Source organism: Chaetodon auriga, chromosome 12 (assembly GCF_051107435.1).
Source record: "Chaetodon auriga isolate fChaAug3 chromosome 12, fChaAug3.hap1, whole genome shotgun sequence".
NCBI lineage: Eukaryota > Metazoa > Chordata > Actinopteri > Chaetodontiformes > Chaetodontidae > Chaetodon > Chaetodon auriga.
In genome coordinates, this window is record NC_135085.1 from 11,114,547 (window position 1) to 11,138,031 (window position 23,485).

The 23,485-nt window shown below is 40.6% G+C and overlaps 1 protein-coding gene across 1 annotated transcript in view; it reads right to left on the bottom strand.

Moving 5' to 3' along the window:
- clstn2a (calsyntenin 2a) overlaps window positions 1–23,485 on the bottom strand; it is a 145,067-nt gene that overhangs the window by 13,317 nt on the left and 108,265 nt on the right. The window contains exons 6-10 of the mRNA XM_076745076.1: window positions 21,997–22,146; window positions 18,682–18,867; window positions 17,585–17,842; window positions 15,796–15,917; window positions 2,222–2,384 (exon numbers count right to left, since the gene is read on the bottom strand). Coding sequence (XP_076601191.1) covers window positions 2,222–2,384; window positions 15,796–15,917; window positions 17,585–17,842; window positions 18,682–18,867; window positions 21,997–22,146 — 879 coding nt within the window. The remainder of the gene's footprint in view (window positions 1–2,221; window positions 2,385–15,795; window positions 15,918–17,584; window positions 17,843–18,681; window positions 18,868–21,996; window positions 22,147–23,485) is intronic.

The window sequence follows — 23,485 nt, forward strand, 5'->3', positions numbered from 1 at the left end:
CGTGTTAGCTTAAACCAGAGCCATAAAGAACCATAATTAATATTTTTAGCTACACCTGTGCTTCTTCTGCTTGGACGAGCCAAAATGAGAAAGGTCTAATGGATTACTTTCGATTTGAAAAAAAAAAACAAAAACAAATACTGTTTATGCTTGTACTGGTGCGCTGGGATATTTAATATGGCTTCTTTTCTCATTTCACTGTGTGCTAAAAGAATACGATCACAAAGCACACCGTGCTTCTACTTAAACTGCAAATCATTTTAAACTTACTCGTGTATATGTCGACTGGTGCCTTTCATTACCAACATAAAATTACCCAAGGCTCTTGATGCCTACACTGTGCTTCTTTGGTAAGTATTTGTGTACTGTACTGTGAGGGTTGCTTTGAAATTGCACACCCACTTTCCTGTGGCACATGAAATGCGATGGCAAACACACATTCCCATCCCAACTCAAAAATAGCTTATAGTGACAAAAACTGCTTAAAACCCCCCAACAATACCCACCCGAACCATTCTCTTATTAACCTTATATGGTGGCAACACATGTTTTCCTTTTTGCTTGCAGGGCAGTGAATACAGTCGGAATGCCTTTCATTCCACATGTCTCATCATTATGTTGTTGATTGTGGGGAAAAGGGGATGGAGAAATGAGAGGCTGAAAGGCAATCTTGCTTGCTAATGGCCTGCAAAGTTATCAGTTGCGGCTTAGTGAAGCTTAAAGCGGCTTCATTGGGATGTAATAGCTGGCAAAGTTGTCCTCCATTCACTCTAGCTAATCCTTCCTTCAGGGCTTTCTCTCACAATCAGAGATTCATGGAAAGAGGCAGAAAGACCAGGCTGTACGAAGCAAGGAAGAAAATGATGACGACAAAAAGAAAATTTGCAATCAGACACAGGATGAAAAGACATTTAAATGGCAACCAAAACGGCATCAGGATAGGAGCTTTAGATGATGCTGGCGAGGGCTGTGAGCGTGATTTAGGCAAGCTGCAGAACGGATCACTACTGTGTCATTCTGCCCTCCTGTAAAGCATTTTTTGTATAATTATTCAAGTCATAAACATGGCAGCAGGGTAGCTCTTATTCATTCCAACGTGATCACTACCCGCTCTCGTTCCCTGCCGCTGGAACTGACACGCAGAATTTCCTGTTTGATACCCACACGGCTAGTGCCTCTCCATTTCAAAGAAGAAATGCTTGCAGCCCTGGGGCATGAATCTTAATCTCTTTATTTATCTTAACATTAACACTCCTGCTTTCTCCCTCTCTCTGTTTGTGCTTCAAATGTAATTTTCAACATCTTTCGGTTGCTGCTGTTGATGCCGTTCCTCTGTGTTTGGCATATGTTGCCATCCTTTTCCAGGTATTTCTCATTTGTATATCTAGAAAAAATGACATCACTGTATATTTCACAACATTTTGATTAATTGAAATATTAATTAATTGCCTGATTTGTTCTTAGGTCTGTTTCTGATCAAAATACTGATACTGTTTAAATACAATGCACAAATTTAGGCTATTTATGTGTTATTCAATACAAAAGCACTGTTTTGTATTTAATCAAAACTGCTCCTGAGTAAGGAAAACGCCCTCTGTAAAAAAGTAGATTCATTATCTGGCTGTGTACATATACACACTACATACACACTATATATTGGTGACCATAAAAAAAAAACAAAAAAAAAAACAAAACACAAAGTGTCTTTGTAAGCTCCAGCGCTCTTTGGCACAGACTCTCCTGGAACATTCTTCCAAAAAGTACTCCCTCATTTGGTGTTTTTTAATTTCTTTTTTTTTTTTTTTCTTTTTTTTTCCCCTTTATTGGTTTTAACAACAAGCATTTACAATACTAAAGCTGCTGTAACCATCAATACGCAGCCATAAATCAATTACATAACAGAAGGAGCTGCAGTGCTTTCAAATGAAGTGGCGAAGATGATGTTTCTCCTGTGCAGATATGGCTCCTTTTTGTAGAAATAGGCCTATAAATAACTCAGTTTCTTCATTTTATGCAGAGCAAATAAAAACCATAACCTCAAGCTGAAAAGCCTGCTGCATATAAAACAACTGTCAGATTATAGTATAGCTGTAAACAATCCCAACAAACCAATAGCATTTGTGTCCCATTCCTGTCTGATTTCAGCTTTGTTAACGCCATGGACAAATTTCTGCACCACACTAACACTACTGTACATTTTTAGACATACACACACACTGACCTTGCCAGCAGGCGCCCACAGTTAGCTGCGTATCAATCTTGGCGGTGTGGATGGGCCAGTCATCAGTCACCAGGTAGGGTTCATAGGTCACACCATCCACAAATAGTGTCACGGCAGGAAACTCCACATTGATCACGTAATAGTGCCACTCCTTGTCACAGATCTGTAAAGAGGGAGAGAGGCTGTCATGTTGCTATGCTGCAGTGTTATGTGTCCACTTATTATGCATTCAAATAAGAGAGTATCCTTGCTTTGCACATACGCACACAAAAATGGAGCAGCTTTAAAAATACATTACTCTGGCAACTACATCTCTTTTCTGGGGGGTCTTATTTAGGTTAGGAGCATTTTTCCGTGGAGGATTATGTTTATAAGGGATGCCGTTACGAAGATGATGATGTTTACTCCAATCATGCAGCCGAGACCGAAAGCACATCCTTGAACGTTCCCCGCCTTTCTACCTTCAATGAGAGTGATGCAACAAATTCCTCTCCTCATCTCTGGATCATTTGCTCCCTATCGTCAGATAGCTAATGAGGTTTCTGTCTAATGAGCTGTTCATTAAAGGCACATGATGAGTGACAAACACGACTGTGGAAGACCTGGTTTTCTTTGATTATTTGGAGAACTTGTAAGGACACGGCCTGCTCGCTCTCTTTCTCCCTGTCTCTCTACATCGCAAACACACAACCACAGTCCCCCCACCCCCCCCCTGCCTGGGCCACAACAATATGTGAACACCTTTCCCATTTTGCATACATGGAGATGGAGCCACTACTACTGATTACTTTCATCATCGATTAACCTGCAGATTGTTTCTTGACTAATTAGTTAATTAGTTAATTGTTTTATCTATAAAATTTCAGAAAAAATGCCCATTATGATTTGTCAGAGCCCAAGATGTTGCATTATTTGCTTTGTCCAAAACTCAAAGATATTCAGTGTGCAAGCAATTTTGATTGAAAAATGACAAAATAGTTTTTAAGATTAACATTCCGTTAACTAATTGATTAACTGACTAATTGTTTCAGCTCCACAGGGCTTCTGCTCTCAAATCATTGATTACAGTGGAGCCAGAACTGACAGTTAATAAAACAAGAATATAGAAACTGTGCATCTCTGATTTGCACTGTCAGCTCACAGTGAACCTGACCGGGGCCATCCTGTGTGGGGTTTACTTTGCATATTCTATATGAGTCACCCTCTGTTCACTTCACGTGGGATGGAAAAAGGCAAACAATTCCCACGTCTATGACTGGAGAGCAATTTTGTGATGGGACAACTCCAGATGGTCGATAACTCAGTTGGTTATGCAAAGCTGAAAAATACTGTGCATTGAAAATATAGCACTTTGTCCACACATCTGAGCTTAGCTGTTTGGATTTTCAGGCACATTCATATTATTAATATTATAGTGCCGAGTCAAAATATATCAAACACTGTCAGAAAAATCTCAGACGTAATGCTGAATGCTGTTTACAAGTCGGTAAACAGCTAAACAAAATTATATTACAGAAACTTTGATATTACATGAACGCAGCATTTGCACTGTGATTGACAGGTGACCTGTCTATGATCTGCCTTACTTGGCTCCAGTTCACTGACACCCTGAACAGGATTAACAGGTATAGAAACACACACACACACACACACACACACACACACACACACACACACACACACACACACACACACACACACACACTCAAAGCACCCAGGGTAGACCGTGAACATTCATGTCATATTACGTCTTATTATATGCTGTGAAATGGATAAATAGAAGTAAGTGCTGTTTCCACCTATTTCACCGGCCGAAAAGGATGAATGACAGATACAACCCAGCATGAGGTCTGGAAAGCAACAACACATCATGATGCCTGTTATCTGAATCACAGGGAGACATGCAAATACCCTCAATTTAAAGCCATTTAAACTGCAAGTGTGCTTGCTTTTAAAGTGACATTTACAGTTTTAATGTCTCAAGCAATTTGGTGAAGTCTCCAAGGGTTTACAAGTCCTCACGTTATTGTTCCTCCTCTTATGGTTACGGCATCTGTTTTTCTGCAATCAGTCCGGTGCGAAGGATTCGGCTGAATTAACAGCAAACAATTTATTTGTTCTGAAGAGGAGAATATCTGCTAATTTGAGATGCACTGAGAAGAACAGCAGGAAAGGACACAACATTCAGACAGATTTTTATTTCTGTCCAAGGCTCAGTGGCCAAACACACACACACACACACACACACACACACACACACACACACACACACACACACACACACACAAACACAAACACAAACACACACACACAAGTAGTTTATTCAAGCTGTGATATGTGATAACGAAATTGAGACCTGTGTTGGAGCCATCAGGAATCTCCAGGGATGTTCAATTTGGAAAGTAGAGTCTAACCCTCCACACGTGTGAAGAGGCAGAAATTCCCACAGGGAGGATATCCAAGAACCCCCTCCCACACAGTGTCGTCTCACATCTCTCTGCAGATACTGGGGTAACCACTACGCTTCCTCGTAAGACCACAACCACATCTGAAGCTCACGATTTAAGGCACAGATTCCAGATTCCTGCTCTGGTTTTCAGATTCCTGTGCTGTACACAGATTGAGATATCCCATGATTCCAAGCATGTTATTGACAGTGACAGTGTGTTTTAGTTTCATCAGCTCACATTCAGGATCTGTATGTGTACTGGAGTACACAGGCAGAATGGATTGCCACTTTCATTTAGCCGCTGGCTGGCTGACTGCCTGTGGAGGTCACTGCAAAAGACAGACACTGAAAAAGAAGAATTGCAACAGGCATGTGATCTTTTTGAACTTGCTGGATGTTGACAGGAGCTGCAGCTCTCTTGGTCATGTTTTTGCTGCTATCGTTTTGGGCGAATATAATTGTGACAAGTTTACAATGCAAACATTCAGATGTGTAGCAGATATGATCCTTAACATATTTAACAGCTTAGCTTAGTGTGTTAGCATGCTAACATTTGCTAATTAATACTAAACACAAGGTAGAGCTGCGGCCAATGGGAATGTCATTAGCTTGGCAGGTAAACAGCCGGTTAAAATTTTGACCTGATGATGGTGCTAGATGAAAAGTTATTGGATCATCAGTTATCATAGTTATTACAAGTCATCTCCACCTCCACTGCTGTCAAGGCATTTCAATTTATCCATCAGAGGATCATCAAAGTTATTAGGATTCATCCTCTGGGGACCATGAATGTCTGAACCAAATTTCATGGCAACCCCAACAAACGAAAGCCCGTAAAGCTCCACTCCAGCTCCAGAAAAACTAGAAACGATTTCATGGAGTTCAGGCAGTATGGAAACATAACGGAGTTACATTATTTCTCTCTTATCTTGTGCTCCCTCATTCTTTCTCTCCGTCTTTGAGTGTAATAACTGATAACTGCTGCTGGACTGAATGGCAGAAAGAGGGCATGAACAAATAATGACCTCTATGTCTCTATGCTTGCTTAGAAATGCATGTACGGTGACTGTCCTCACCAGGAGGTTTCAGTACTCTCCTAATCAGACTTTATTGCATGAATATTACAGCACAAATGGAAGCTGGCAGGCACTGAGGGTCAGACAATGAACACAAATACTGTGTATATTATTATTTAATGTGCAATAGTGTGTAATAAGAAAGCATTGTTGACAAGAACACAGGTCATCTTGTTAGAGATTGACTTTACTGAGTGGCTTTTAGTGCAGTCATTTACTGTATGTGCACACACTGCATGTGACTACGGTAATTAAGAAAAGTTAAAGCCATGAATCTAATCCAGCATTTAATTTGTTTATCTTGTTGACTAACTTAAATTGATTCATAACCCGCACTTACAAATGCACATACATGCCGCGGCACACACACACACACACGCACACACACACACACACACACACACACACACACACACACACACACACACACACACATATGCACGCGCACACCCACACCCACACACATCATTAGTAGACACCATCAGATGTACTGCTTTTGCTGCAGAGGCATGTTTGCATACACAATGCATGTCTGAAGGCATATTATTCAGTGGGAGCTTGAAAGTATTTCTCCTCTGCACCACTGTAACAACACAACGAATGCTGAAACACTGTAATGAGCTGGTCCCCAAGCACGTTGCAGGCCTGCTTAGAATGAACAGAATCATCAGAGGAGTCCCGCAACAGAGAGACAGAGAGAGAGAGAGAGAGAGGGGGAAGCAGCAGCAGCAGCAGAGGTGTCTCTATGCTTCTGCTAAGACCATGTCCCTGTTAATGTAGATGCATTATAAAATATATTTCGTGATCCATTTTGGGCTTCTATTCAAAGTAAATTGCTGCTTTTTCACACCAAAAACAGAATATTTTGAAAAAGACTTTCTTGATGCACTCACAGTGAGAGGATAGTTATCATTTTTGCTCTCTCTCACTTCCAGTGTTGACATTTCTACCTTTTTTTGACAATAATAAACCGCTTTAGTTGAATAACTGAGGGAGACAGTAATTCAAGAGAAACTCTGAGGAAAGGCTGTGCAATCCTTAACTTTCTATGGATCCGTAAACATGGCCTGTTTGACGAGAAGCGTGAAAAATGGCAACGTTGCCTCCGATGAAAACTTTTTATCTTTGCTTCCTTTTATCGCTCAGAATGCTACAGCATGGTGAAGATTTGAGGCCTGCTGGAGCAGAAATTCAGCTCCTGACGGAATAGTTGCTTTTCAGCCAAATGGATTACTGCAATGGAATGACTGTTTTCAGCAGGTGAATACACAGCCTACCTCGGGGGCAGGATCACTGAATTTGGACAAAGATTAAAAACTTCAGTAGAACAAGCTCAGGACAGCAGCAGATGCTGGGAAACACAGAAGAAATCGGACCAAAAAAAAGGCTGACCAAGCAAGTTTATTCTGGGATTGAAAGGGTTCACAGAACACTGTTTTATGTGTAGCATCTACGGGACCCTTTAGAATAGACCCATATCACGATCCCGGATGGTGCTTTCTATTATTTCACCTGGTTAGACCTCTTCTGAGGGCTTTTATGCTGGTTTCAGACTACATTATACCAGCTGACTCGACAGACGTAGGACATCAAGAACAAAAGTGGGTGTCGGGGGGCAAAAATGGATTGTTTTATCCCGAGTAGCGTGTCATAGTGGACGACAACCGATGTTGCATACAGGACGTTGGAGGCATGAAACTATGAAACAAAAATCAGTCCCTAGCACCTCCTTCCCGTCTATAATAATAGGTCTATAATCACCTAATCTGACACAGTAACCATCTTAACAGACATAAAAAAACTGAACTTGGCATTACTGTAATTTTGTTGCACCATTTAAGGGTTCCAGGGTCCTGCGGGGGGAAATGGCCAGGAGAGGTTTTTTACTCATCCTATAACTCCAAAAGTATTAGAAAAACTATTTACACAATTTCCCTTTTAATCTTGGACAAAATAACAGATATGGAGGCTGCTGATTTCCTTTATGTGTAAGAGGCTAATCTCCAAAGTGTTAACACTGCACCTGTAACAGGTATATAGCATACACTTCCTCCCAGCCTTTGCCATATTGCTGTCTTCTCACTGTGAGATGACTTTGTGTTTCTAAACCTACTGTAATATCGACATTTCACCTCCCAGCTCCATTCAAATCTCCATTTTTCAATTTATATAGAATCGGAGTGATCACTCAAATAGAAGAATATACACTCTCCTCCTTCAGGTATTCTCTAAAATAGATTACTTTCTTGTTTTACAACTGTGTTGGACATGATCAAGAACTGTACAACTGGTTTCCAGACGCTTTCTGATCATTCCTCTATTACTATAACCATCTCTCGCCCTTATAGAGATTCAGCTTGCAGATACCTTCCTGAGCCTGATTCCCTTTGCTGAGTGTACTACCATGCAATAGCAGTGTTTTATTGCTGAGAATGAAACGCTAGAGATAAGACCGTCTATCTTGTGGAAATCTGCCACGGCGTATTTACGAGAGGCTATTATATCTTATACATGGGCACGGAAGAAGGAAGATCTTAAGAGCCAATTGGACCTTGAAAATACTATACAGTCTCGAGGATGAAGTCAGGGTGTCACCCAAAGGATATCTGGTAGAAGAAGCAGACGATGCCTGTTCTGCTACTCACACAGAGAGCACAGTCCCAGATCGTTTTCTGTGCCAAATATACATAGGTTATAGGATTCCAGCAATAAAACCAGAGTGGCTTATTGTGCATCTTGCTAGGGAGAAAACCAAACATAACCTCTTATTCACAGGGCATTTTCTATCTGCTGACATAAACAGAATAATGAGGACGTTCCGCTGGCTGCTGAAAAGCCCTTTAATAGGGTCAGGTTTATTTTGATGCATTGGAGAGGCTTGGGATGGGATGAGACATCTTTATTTGGATGCAAACCATATATAATGGTATTCATATCTGTTTTACGTGATGAACAGCGGCCGATAAGGATGTCCCATTAGACCACTGATATTGATGATGCTGATGCTTTGGCACAGATCCTCGGCGAAGACTATTGATGATGTGAAGGGTATAATGATTGGTAATAATTGGGGCATGTTTTCTTTCTTGTATGTTGACAATACTCTTTTGCTGCTGTCCTCTCCAAACATATTGATCGCCTGCTTTCTGTGAATTTAACATTCAGAAGATAATTTCATGAAATCTGAAGCTCTGCTTTTAAGCATCACTACCCTCCTTTCCTCCTTCTCTCCTCCTCTCATCTGTCCTGTTCCACACCCCTTTGCTCTGTTTTCCCTCTCCTGCTATCCCCACCTCCACCTCATCACTCCTTCCTGACCTGCACCTCTCTTCTCTTTCTCTTTTCATCTCCTTTGTGCCTATTCACGTTGCTTGCCTCTCCTCTGCTCCCCTCACTTCTGCCAGTGTTGTGGCACTACATTATTGATGCCAGCCTATTATGTGTCAGTGTGGTGGTAGGCCATGACAAGGATCGTAAAAGAGAAAAATCAAAGAAAAAAACAGCAAAAGACAGAAAGGAAAAGTGCTTTCCTAATGTGCTCATAAGTGTGTCCATAAAACACACCTTTTCATACAAAACCATCTTATTTCTGATGTAAGATGTTTACACTGACATGCAGACCATGTAACATTCATAACCATGAGAAATAACGTCCTAATGAAAAGTTTTGTACTAATTGAAAAGAAAAATGGTCAGACCCAAAGACAGCATCAAGGTCTGCTTTCAGGAGTTTTACTAAAGCATCTATCTGCAGCGTCTGATTCATGTCAGTGACACAACTGAGAAATCTAAACAAAGAAAGATGTGAGGCACAAGATTAAATAAGAATGCAAAACACAGCTGCCACTTTAAGTCAAAGGTCCACTTTGAAATTAGATTTTGCTGCAGGAATTCTGAAATATCTTTGTCTCTGTCTGTCTCTTCTGTAGCCTCAGCAGCTCTTACTTGGCTAATACAGCAATATAATATTGGTGAATTATTTAAATTGTACATTTAAGGTCAGCCAGAAAAGCCCCTTTTTTTGCCTCAGGTAAGGCAGGAATTAGAGAAGGAGGAGGAAAAAAGCAATGGACAGAGGGGTAGAGAGGTCAAGTCGGAGTGAGAGAAAACAGAAAATGAAGACATGGAATAAACAAGCTGTCAAGACATTAGTGTGCTGACCGAATGCTTATGCAGTGCTGCTGAGAAGTAAATAAGCACTCCACCTTTTACACCAACAAACACACACAGTCACTCTTGCTATCCGTCACACTCCAGTCTCAGCGCGCACACACTGCAAAGACCCACACATTAAGTGAGATGCAGCAGCTCTAAATACTGTAGGAATAACACAGGAAGTGCCTGAAGGAGACAAAGTACAGCTGAGCTCTCAAATGACTTCATTTGGGAAACAGAAGCCAGAAATAAAATAAACGCACACACTGGAAATGTATACGCTAGAGGCAATGTTCAATATCTTCTCTGTTGCTCTCTGTCTTTTTCTGTTTTGCTCTTACGGAACACCAAAAAATGTGTATTTCACGATGTGCTCTTTTCGACTTAAGTATGCTACATACTGAGTCCTTGTAATAGCTGACTTGCGAAATCATACTTATTCATAGGAAATAATATTTACAGAATAAACACAGCAAGGCCAGAGAGCACGTGAGGCTGACTGAATAAAAGAATGAATTTCATGCACAACAACAAGCATTTTCACTTCAAGGAGATTTTCTTGACTGTTGCAAGATCACTTTTCACCTGTGTGGTAAACAAACACAGCCCTCTTGCACCCTCATTCCTGGCACTTTTGCTTTAGAGGCAGAATGAGTAGGATTTTCCTAAAAAAAAAACAAAAAAACACAAGTGAATCTGGGGTTGGTTTGCACCCACTGTCAAGGTGGCACACTGTTCTGGCAGCCGTGGTCAGGGGGTCAAGGGGCATGTGCTTCTGGTGCCGTTGAGGAGGGGCCAACTTTGAATGTTGTGTTTGCAAACTGCAACTGACACATCCTACTCATTCTGCCATCCACCTCTAAAAACTGCACTGCTGTGCTGCCATAACAGCATTCTAAACATTCTAATCACTGTAAGCATGCACACAACTGAGCTGAGGCACTCTGCTCTTGTGTCTGAGATGGACCTAAATCACTCTCTGAATAAGCACTTGAATGTCTCCTGGTATCTACAACCAAACGCAGAGAGGCAATACACTCTCATGAACACCACCACCACCACCATCATCCAATTAATCTCAGAAACAAAGGGAGGCTTCTAATAAACACAGGACAGTGAACAAGCCATGGCACAACGAGCACAGTAATAGCAGGCAGATAAGGCACATAATTGCAGATGCTGTATAGACAAGCGGCGAGGGTGATTTTGTGCTACTCCAGCATTCAGTCCCTATAATCAAACTCTGACATAAATGATAAATAGCAGGCGGTCTGCAGCTGTTTCGAGCCGTGCAATTGGTGAAATTGGAAAGTTTGTCTGTAATTCACAACATGTGACTTGTACACTTCTCTTGGATTGATGTGAAACAACTTCCAACACCAATACATCTTTGGCCCTTGACTTATCGCCTTTAAATCTCAGGCCTCTGCTGAGAAAAATACTATTTGTCTCAACTCTCACCTCTCTGTTAACATAGATTTTTTCCTACTCTAAGAACCCTGTTGTGAGTAAATAACACCTCATTTGTAAGGATTTAGATCAATGCCACATCACAAACACACACTTGTTCTTTATCTTGCTAAGCTGGGCAAACTTGATCTGTAGGTATAGTACAAAATGGTCCAGACAGAGAAAAATGACTTCTTTTTTTGTTCTGATCTTTAGTTATTTCCCTCTCTCCTCTGCTTTCTGTGGCTCTGTTTGCATGTCTGACACATTCCTACCCTCTTCGGCTTACAGGACATGAATCTTCATTTGTATAGGACCATTTGACTGTGAGTGAACAACTTTTGAACATCTGGATTCAACTGATAGGCTCTTTAGACTCAGGGACGGCGAATAATGTCCACAGAGAGGAGTGATTCATCCTGTAGTCCATTACCATCTGAAAAAGAGCAAAGACAATAGGCATCCTGTGTGTGCGCGTGTGTGTGTGTGGTTGTGTTCAGGGTATACACTCACAATTAAGTCAGTTCCTGTAGATGTGTGTGTAAAAGTTTCTGTCAGATGAGACATTCCTTCAGTACGTTCAATCGACATGGAAAATGGAAGCCTCGTTCTCTCTCTCTTCACCAGCTTCCTTTCATCCCTCTCTCCCCCTCCTCTCTTGGGGCGAGAATTGTAAAATCAATAGAGCTAAATGGAGTTGCCGCAGAAGCCATTGAGTGTCCTTTCTAAGTGCTGGAGGAACAAGGACAGTACAGAAGCAGCTGTGACAACCCATGGTGACCTCTTCTCCTTCTTCCCTCAATCCACGACTCTCCGTTTTCAACACATTCTACAAATCTGAGCTTGTCCTCATTATTCACCTTAAGGTACTGTAGCAGCTGCTGTGCATAGAGTAAAGGCCACACAAGTCAAATGTCAATCAAAAAACCAAGTGAGTGCCACAGAGAAGAGAGAACTAGGAACTGATGCTGAGGCTATATTTGGAGCTGCCCACTCCAGACTACTGATGAACACAGTATGTAGTATGTACTACACAATGTTTTTCATAGTATGCAGTATGGAGCAGTTAAATTGATCAGGCTTAGCTGGTTTCCAATTTTGGAAAGCGGAAGTGAACAATAACACGGCTAAATCCAAGCAACCACAACTGTGCAGCATCCCTTATGCTCTAAAAAAGAGAAATTATAAATGTGGATTTTCACTATTTTCCGAAAGATGAACATTTAAAAGTCCAATATTCAAAATCTACACAGTTGATTTCTTACCTTAGAAATTGTTGGAAGTGAATTCACTGATGATATAGCATGAAAATTGTAATAATCTGCTTGTTGTGACGGTCCAGCACTTTGCGTTGTGGGACACAGTACTCAAGGTCGACTGGTCTGATACATACTGGAGATCTTTGCTGAATCAGTACAGCAACCGGGTATTTTTGGCACAAAGAAAATTTTGCTTTTGTCTGCATACTACATGCTACATTTTGGCCAAAGCAGTATGTACTGCTAGTATAGTAGAAGATGCACATGTGTAATCAGAACCTAACAGATCTATTCCTGCCTACTTTTCAGTACAGTACGCTGGAGTTGGAATATTTACTGTGAAATGTGCCCACCACACAGTGCCATCAAGCATTCACACAATGGAACAAAAAAGTAGTCCATGGCACTTCAAATACCTCAATGCAATGGCCTTTACAGATGATAAAATTATGGCTTACTCTAGAGTAACCCTCTGAGTATCTGTCGTATACAGTAGGGAGGAGTGAACGAGTGAACAAGGGAGTTATTTGGCAGCCTTTTACTTGTGATAGCAGGAAACAGGTGTAACCAATCACAGTAAAAATGGCTCTGTTTTATCATCTGGTACCTTTGCAGTAAGCTGACACGCACAATATCACAACCTGGAACTAGGTCATCCAAATGGAATGGAGTCCTGATAAGAGTCCTGCTATGACATGTCAAAACGTCTGCAGGGAAAAAGCCAATTTCCTGACAAATATTTGATCAGTATTTCGGTCCGTTAAACTTAATTCACCATGGCAATGGTAATGTTGTCCTTGTTGATAAAAGCTCAAAGTGGACCCTGTGAATTAAAACCCAAACCATACTGTAGGTTCATTGACAGTCATCGATGCAAGATGAAAATACATGTGCTTGCAATTTCACTCAAGTTATACAGTTCACTAAACCTTCTGGCATCTTCAAAAAAGATCCAAATTGTATTTGCAGAACACTGCCGCTGTTTTCAAGGACACTGTGCTCACTTCTCTTGGACCTAAAATACAGTGCGCTGCTTCAAGGCACGCATTAGGTTTTGATGTCAGTTCTTCAGATTCAAAGAGCAATGTTCTGCACTCACCACTTTGCAGCTAGATTCAACAATAACACAGACCCAAATCAAATGTAAAAAGAGACACCAGTTTCTTCTTTGGCAGCGGCCAAAGTCGACAATCAACGCCTGAGATCCTGCATGTAGAACCAGTGGACGAGTGCTTGCCAAAGAATTATTAAATCCAGGAAAACACTAGCATGAGCAGAAATACTGTACACAGATACATAAATCAATGCAAGTGCTCCAAACTGTACTGTACATCAAAGCTTAATGAAATGGCAGTTTCTGAAAATATTATGAGTGGTTTTTCCTCCACTTTGTCCATTCACGCTTCTATGATGTCATTTCTCTGGTTAATCTCTGGTATTTCAGACCAGTTTTCATTTATATTTCATGAGAATCTCTGCACAAGTGATTTGTACTGGTGAGTAACTCATCACGTATTCTCTTTGACTGCGCTGCGTGCTTCCTCTGTGCTCCTTCTCAAGATCCAACTAAAGGAGAAAATGGGATCCCCACTATCGATGTACTGTATTTGTGTGTGGGAGAGAATGACAGAGGGAGAGAGAGCAATGGAAAGATAAGAAGAGAGCGAAAGAGAATGAGATGAACGAGACTGAAATAGGACTGAGTGTTGAGGTTGTTAGCTAAGAAAGCTCAGCAGTCTGCTGCTGGGCTTCTCTTAGTCACATCTTTCTGGGTTTTTTTTTTTTTTTTTTTTTTACATCAGGAGAAAAGAACACTGGACAGAGAAAAACTTTTCAATCTATCTTTGAACCAGAACAAACAACCACCTGGCTGGAAGGTACACACCAGCACCGGCAGAGACAGTGCCAAGAAAACACACAGGGATGATTGCATGCACACGAGGACTAACTGAATGAGCTTTGCATGTTATTTTTCATGCAAATGTGGAACAATTTCTAAAATAAAAGCAGTGATCAGAGCGGACACACATGTTGATGCATGGTCAAACAGCCATGAGCGCACTCATACGGAAAGACCCAAATACAAATATCTGATAATCTGCTTAGTGAGCAAAAACTCCTCACAGCTTGCTGTAATTATGAAGCATTTTCTAATAATTTCAGCATGAGACGGATATATGTTGTATCCCAAGGGTAAACAATTAGATTAGATTTACATCTACCATCCATTATTAGTGAGATGGGGAGACAGTGGAAGGATTTCTGTGAGTTCATTGGCTTATCATGAAAATCATTTTGACTCCAGGGAGTTTATTTTCTTTTTACAGACGGATTTTCTCTGCTCAGTGACTGCCTGCTGAGCTGGAGTCACCAGACACCCTTCAGCTGGGTGATTCTCATTCAAGCATCTGCCTTACTGAGGTGTCCTTGAGCAAGACCTTTAATCCTTCCAGTTACTGGTCTCATATCATAATGTCTTTTGGGGGGTACAAAAATAAGGTGTCACTTTGTGGACCACAACTTTAGATATCTATGTTTATATTTAGATTAACTACCTGCCTGCTGTGCATTGTGTCATTCATGTGCTGTACTGTGCTATGTACATCTGCAGCATAATTCCAGCCGGAAAAGCACTGTGACACATTATGAGAGAGAAAAAAAACAACTTATTATGTACATCTCTGTAGTTGAAGCAACTTCATATGGTGCAATGTTTTCCTTTCAGAGGCTTTGTACAGGACTGAAACACTGAGCTTCACTGCAAATTGGTTTAACAACACTCCACAAGCATGGTAGATAATAGAGATCTGCTGCTAGGTGAGCTATTATCCATAACTAAACACAATTTCCAATTTGAGTCTATGCTTGTGTGTTTGTGTTTGTGTGTGTGTGTGTGGGGGGATAACAGTGTCTTCTACCCTCTTATCTCCTGCAGCGAGCAGAAGAAAGTGATGGAGGGCCTCAGGTAATTAGAATGGAGAGCCTCTCCCTTCACTACACAAATAATGATAGCCCTTCACCTGCTGTAGAAAATCACCCTGAATCTATGTTCGCACTCAAATAGGACACAGACGAGCTCACACACACACACACACACACACACACACACACACACACACACACACACACACACACACACACACACACGCACACACACACACACACACACAGACACACACTCCTCACCTGCTCCAGTTTCCAGTGGAACTCGGCGGGTCTGAAAGTGTCGACCTGAGTGAAATCTCTTCTCAGCAAGAACACCAGGCGGCAGTTGTGAACATACAGAGAGTAATGGTGGCGGTTCATTTCTGCAAAAGGAAGATCATAAGCACACACGGTCACACAAAGACACGAACATGTGCATGCAATTACATAAAATCCAGCATTAGACAATGTGACAGTCAACAAGCCTACGCCCTTGACTTCGAGGACAGTAACTGATGCACCTGCTCCTTAAGATCTCTTGTGGAGGCAGTTTGATTTGTTTTTCTTGAATCATCCAGAAAATGCCGTACAGTACAGCTAGGAGAAACTCTTCAGCTACTGCAAATGGGTTCTCCACATCAAAACACAGCTATCAGCATGACAGAAAGGGTCTAGTGAGTGTGCTCACAGTGAGCACACTGCCAGTATTTTTTCATCGAGTGGTGTCTGAAGGAGATGGCAATGAAAGGCAAGTCCCACTTGCTCTGCTTTCATAATACACTAAATAAGCTTGAGGTGGGATGAGGTGTGGGATGTGCATCAGATTCTCTTCTAAATACCACACAAGTCCTCAGTGACGAACTAATGCTTGTCTTGTTTTGTATGAGCATTTTTTGGTGTTAAAATGACTGAAATGCGAACAGATGTTTGTCATCCCAAACTTCTAGAAGTGCAAATCAAAACATAACAAAGCAACATTTTGAAAATTATTTGATCCTTTGATTAATCATGACAAGGGTCTCAGAGAGTGCATTTATCACTTTCTAAGCGATCTAAATGTGAAAAAAGGCACTCCCATTTCATTTTTACTCTTTTACTAACAATATTAGAATTTCCTGTCCATCCATATCATTGGATTGTTGTCAAAATTCCCATTTCAAGATGTCGCTTTTCTCATGTCTAACTGAATGATAACATGTTAAAATGGACCAAAATCTGAGTTGAGATTTAGGGACATAAATGTCAGCATGATAGCATCAGCGAACCCGTGTTTGTTTATTTTCCCAACATAAATTCTATTCATTCAGCTTTGTTTCACTCCATGTCTTTCTCCTGGTTATCTTCTGTCCAGCCCCTGCAGTGGATCTCTGACTCTCCCCCGAGTTTGAGAACCGCTGGATTAGGAACAATTTGGTAATTATACTGACATGCTGCTATTGAGATAATATTGTGATAATTATCATGATGGTTATTTTGTCCGTATCTGAGCCAGAGGAATAATGGGATATAATACGCGGCCATTTCTCCACACTGTACGCTGATCTGGCCCTCACACTCAGCCTTCTGGTACCATTCACATCCTTAAGCAAAAAGCTGCAAATGAAAAAAAGGGTTGAGAAGATTTTGATGGTCTAACACAAACTACTCTGCAGTTTTGCATTACAAGATCAGACTACACATCTCCTAAGCTAATACACCATCTGTGAGACCATTGTGAGAGCGTGAAATGTGCAGATGGCTTGCTTAATTACACAGTTCAGGCAGCTTAGTTCAGACATGCAGTGGGAAAAAGTTGCAAATTTCAAAGGGCATTGTGGGCTTCAGACTTAGCTTAATTATCTTATTTTGAAATGATGTTTTTGATCATGTTATGTTCATAGAATGGTTCTATCACTGAGGACACCTTTAAATCAAAATAAGAAAAATGTGGCTGAAGTTAAAGGTCAAATACAAGCTCAGTGCTCAAACTTGTTTTGCACAAATTTTCACTCCCAACATGTTTGATGGAAATTTTCTTCTGAACAGTGAGCAGGTGAATTGTTTTCCTCACCAGTCTTGTCAGAGTTACACAGTAAGGTTTCCTTCTCAGCTCTGAGTCCTGGACTGGGCCCGTGTTTCATCCACGTTGCTACAGTGAACTGATCTGTCAGGTTTTGGGGCACCACGTGATCTGGAATATTAGCAGCTTGACGCCCGTCGAATCTGTAAATGAGGTCGCTGTCTCGGCCGCTGTCAGTCAGGAGAGACGCCGTCCAGTTTGTGGAAGGGCTGGGGGCAGGAAGGAGGTCAGTGCTGCCTGATGCTGCACCTGGATGTGCCAATCAGAAGATACGACGCTGTCAAGACGGCTGCACACAATCAACCTGGAGAGAAACTGCTTCTCCAGAACGATCTTAATTTCCATGTGATTCTTGAATAGCAGAAATCTGCAGACATCAGTTCAGTGACCTAATGTTGTTTGTGAATTTCACAAATATAAATCATTTCAAAGGTAGATGGTAAATCAATGCATGCTTAGAAATGGTGACTAGTTTGTTATTAGTGCCTTATTTAATCCACCTTTTGAGATTTATTCTTTCACAGGACACAATATAACTGACAACTTGCATCCAGAAATCCCCTAATTGTAAGACTGACTTGACATCAGTCCTTTTTAGACAAGTTTCAAAGACACAAGAAAGCAAAAAATGTAGAAAATGATCATTGTGCACAACATTAAATCTCTTTAGACATTTAGTTTCCCTTAAAAATGAATTAATCCTAATTTTTCAGCGGGAATATTCTCTTTGTCTCTTTGACACGTGCTGTATATTACAGTGCAAAGCCATGAACACATCACAGTTTGGAATAGCACCTGGAAATTTAATTTAAAATAAACATTATTTCAAAATAGTCTGCAGGATTAAAGTGGCATGAAAACTGGCATATTAATAGGCCGCAGAGGGCATGATGTCAAGAGGTAATTTCTTCTTTGAATTAAATTTTTCCTTGTCTCTCATTATTATTCCTACCCTTTGCTCTTTCATAGTCCTCGACTCTTTAATAGCACCTCACTACTTCAACAAGGCATTTCAATCCATCATTTCTTCCACTTCTCGCTTCAACTTAAACTACCTTTTTTCTCTTGTTCCTTTTCTCTCTACTTACCACAGAGTTTTTGTAAAGACTTCTCAGAGTAGGTTTCCCGGTCGCAGCCCTTCCCGATGTGATTGGTCTGCAGCTCTACCATTGCCTTCACGCCAGACAGGGGACCTCCACATGTTTCCAAGTGCATCTTGGGAAACAGCTGCCTGCTTCCAGTCCCCGGCTCATAGTCCACCCGCTTGTTCCAACCTTTAAGGATCAAATTTTGTTTAGTAGTTGTATTCACATGAGAAATAAATGAGACATCATGTCATTGTCACTACATGTGTAACTACATAGATAGGTGTTGGTCCTCTTGAACATTTCACTAAAATTGACCTTCTCTCAGGGTTGTACTCCCATTAACTCTTGATCATATGCACACACTGGGAGAGCTGAGCATCAGTACCATGTGGTTTCACTGACAACAAAACTGACAATCTCCACCTATCATTATATAGTTCCATTTCACTTGTCTCTTGAATGTCTATTGCTTTTCAACCCTGTGTCAAAATTACATTTCTCTTTCACTAGATTGTCTTCATAATTACAATTTGGTGGAAATATACAATTAAATCCAATTCGTTTATCGTAGTGTGTAAAGCATAGTAACTATATATATATATTGATATTATATCTATTTTTTTCTTTAAACCTGGTTCCATGTAGGATCCACATATCTCTTGTTGCAAATCTTTCCTTCAACATTTCAAGCATCACTGAAGCAGTCCACAGAAATGCAGGAAATCTTATTTCATGTTCTACTGTAGGTGGTTTCTTAATGAGCATGTGGGTCTTGAAAGAATGACAGGTCGGCAACTTTGGAGCTTGGAAATTCCTCAGTGAAATACTGCCCCGCATGACAGGCCTGATAGAAAGGAGTGCTTACCTTCTATTAGTGCTGTTTCAAGGTATATTTTCATTACACAGGTGTTAGAACTATCCTCATTGTACAAGAAGCCCTGAATCACAGTGGTGAATGGGATGTGTACAGGAATGTGCCTGTGTGTGTGTGTGTGTGTGTGTGTGTGTGTGTGTGTGTGTGTGTGTGTGTGTATGTGTCTGTGTGTGTATGCGTGTGTGTGTGTGTCTGTGTAGGTGGACACCTGGGTGCTCTTGCCAAGCCTACAGAATATGATATCAAGTCTCCTGAGACAAACGTTCACAAAGAAAGAAAAGGGGCTGTGACCAGGTAGGAGTGAGGAGGAGTGAGAGGTGAGGTGGAGCCAGATGCATTTAGCCTCTATTTATGCCAAGGGGCATTCTTCAAAAAACAGCTGCAGAAGCACTGCTGACCTTTACACGCAGATGATAAATAAGGTTGCATGGACAAATGGCTTCAAGTTTGAATGCATCATTGCTTTATGTATTATTCATGGCTTTAAGCTACTATGGGCTAATGGCTTTACAACAGGATTATGCAGTATGGCTTCTTTTTATGAGCCAAATTGCAAAGAATCATTCAATATTGATGAGGATGTTAGCAGGGTGTGATAGCAAGTGTTTCTTTGTGATTCATATGCAGTGTGTCAGTAACACCATGTGCCCATTTTTTCTCAAATTTCTTCCCTTATTAGCAAAAGGAAGATCCAGCTGGTATTTTTTTTCTTGTCATTTTGTTGATTTTATGATTTGTTAATCACAATATGTTGGATTAAAAATAGCCTGTACCTTCTATTCTTCAATTATTTCTTTGGTTAGGACTACTGTGTTAAAATCGATGGCCCCTCAGAGCTCTGCTGCACATGAAGATGACATTTACATAAAGTTTTAATGTCATTTCAGACTTTCTCAACACTGCACAGACTCTTTCTCTCTCTGCACCTCCACCCCTCTGCGATATGCACTGACATTTCTCTCAGTGAGTGTCCCTAAATCCTAAACAACTGGCATTCACGTCATTTTCAGTATGTGCTCTCTTTGCACTAATGGATGTGAATCTAATGTCTGAAACATTAGGCTCGGTCAGCTGTGATTTTAACTAAAATGATCTTTGAGCACAAACTGATGTGACGCCATTAGACATAGAGCGAGATGTCCAACACTGAAATCGCAAGTATATTTCGGGTAGCTGAAAAACATCCATCAAACCATTATGAACATTTATAGCATGTAGCCATGGACTAGATGTTGGTGAAATCAACAGCCTGACCTACTCTAAACCAAAGATACCCACTTTTTAATGCACAGCAGTATTAATCTAATGTATTATCACAAACAACTGTATCCAGTATTGCTGTTCAATTAAGTTGTTGTGGCTGTGGTAATTCCCAGGACAGAGTTCATCACATACACTCTGCACATGTCTTGATATACCCTCCACATAGGAAGCCCTTGTAGCTTTAGTGTTAAACCACAACATCTCTGATTTCCAGCAGAGAAAGGATCTCTCTCTCCTTTGTTTTCCTCTCATCATCTGTAATAAAGGCCCCCTAAATTGCTGAAGATGACATGCATTATATATACACACATATATATATAATCATATACCGTCCACATGTTTTACAGTGTACGTAGAACAATTTGTTTAATGAATAAACAAGAGGTTTTTTTTATCTTCCTTGGCTCAGGTAAGAATTTAAAGAATATGGGAATTAATGAAACTGTTCAGCGGATCTGCTCATAGATTCAACAACAGCATTACTTTATGCTTAAGAAACATGTCTTCAGATAATGAAACAACAGTTCTGCAGTAGATTGGGGTTTCACTAACTACACCGCACACAGCAATAGACTGTATCCTGGTTAAGTCATTTATCTCCACCCAGATCTGTGGTTTTTTAAGACTGTAGGAATAACGATCACCTCTTTCCTTCCCTGTAACTTTGTTTCTCCCTTTCCTCCCTTGAGTTGCCTGTTCATTCGGTCTCTTTCTTTATCTCGTTCTTCCTCCCTTTCCTCTCTCCCCTTTTATCTTTCCTCTGTCTTCCTCCTTTATTCCTGTGTGAGCATGACTCCTGAGATGCTGTCAGTGCTGACAGGTGAAGCAGCAGGGGAGACAGGCTGGCTCAAATGCCAAGCTGCTAGCATGTTAAAGGAGAAAAAAAAAAAGAACACACTCCAGTCAACTTTCCCTCTGGAGGTTTTTGTCAGGTCTTCTGATTTCCTCGAGAGACGTTCGTTCTAAAATGAGATAGAATTCCCTCGAGGGGAAGGATCTGCTCAGAAACTGCACTGAACCACCCGCTCCAATTTGGATGGTATTGTTTTATAACAAATTATATTTAAACAATATGTCAGTGCACTTTATACCAGGCATAGCAATAAGTTATTTCTGTAAATTACTGCAAGGTAAGTGAAGGCACTTTGAATGTATGTCAGTGGCTGCTTCTCTCTGACCTTGCCATCCAGGTTTGCAGACAGGCTTGACATCAATATGCACGGCTACATCCTCCTTTGCTCTCTTCTGACCACAGTCAAAGGCCGTCACCATAATCTTGTAGCTCTGCTGCTTGTCATAGCTCAGCCGCTCTGTGTTTCTGATGTTGCCTAAAGGAAACAGAGAGGAAATACAATTCAAATTATTCACTGATAAAGAAACATGGACTGTTATGTTTAGCTGACAATAAGAAAGCAAGAAACACTTTGTGCTGAGCAATAATTGAAACTGACTTTGCATTTAAGAGACGGCTCCTTGAACTCTTTGTGCTTATTGAAACCTTTTACTGAAAACTCAAGGTCCAATGACCTTGTATTGCATTTAAATATCTAAGCCTCTTTGTAAACAGTCAATGTAAAATTGCAATGATGGATTATCTTCACCTGTCACCAGGGTAACAGTGCAAGAACAACGTGATAGAGAGATGCTACAGGCATGTGAATTTTCAGAAACTTGGCTCAGGTACAGCCACTCGACGAGGTTATATACTGAGTTTACTACTGTCCTTTCACACCGGTAAAGTACCTTCTTGACATAATGTGCCTTCATGGCGTTAATATTGCTAGCCGGCTTCAGATTGGCTGCTTCCATTAAGCCTTGTATTTCCACAACTTTTAGATTGTTCTTATTTGTGTGAATGTATATGAGTATAATAATCATAATCACATCTGCCTCTAAAAGGACAAATGAAGTGTTTTAAGTTGAATTGAATTTTCATATTCTTTATTTTATTAAAATCTCTCTGTTCTGTCATGGCTTCTGTCCTTTCTACTGCCTGTACGACTGTCTTTTCATCTGAGGGCTGAGTTATTTTGAAATGCTTTTCTGGCATATGAAGTAGCACACGGTGACACAGTAAAAGTGAAGGCAATTGAATAGAGTCAATATGATCAATATAAAGCTTTATAACTGTTCATTCTATTTCTGTGCTGAAGCCAAAAAGTACAAAATATCATAAATTAATAAATAAACTTGAAGAAAGACATGAAGAAAACAATGACTGATGGTTGTTTGTCTCACCAAAACATTTTTAACACTCTTCATTCAAAACTTCATTCACGACCGAACAGAGAGCTGCTGTTCGTGAACTAGTTGTCCAACAATTACGTTTGTTGTATATTTTAGCTCTGACTAGACTTTGACTTGAAAGTAAAAAGTTACTGTCTGTGAGCATTAATGCACTTGATGACGCAACGTTTGTGTTGCCTTCACCAAAATAACTACAGAAGTAAAGGCAGTGTCATATTTGTCTATATCTTATGGTCATATTATGGTTTGTAATAATTGCACTATTGCTAAGATAGCCTTGGCATAACTTCTCTGTGGCAATGTTGTGCTGCACTTGCTTATGATTGGTTTTGACAGGAATTTTGCTGACAAGCTTCATCAGATGCGTTTTTCCCATCCCCATGTCTCATGCAACAGACACACTCTGATTTGAATCTATGC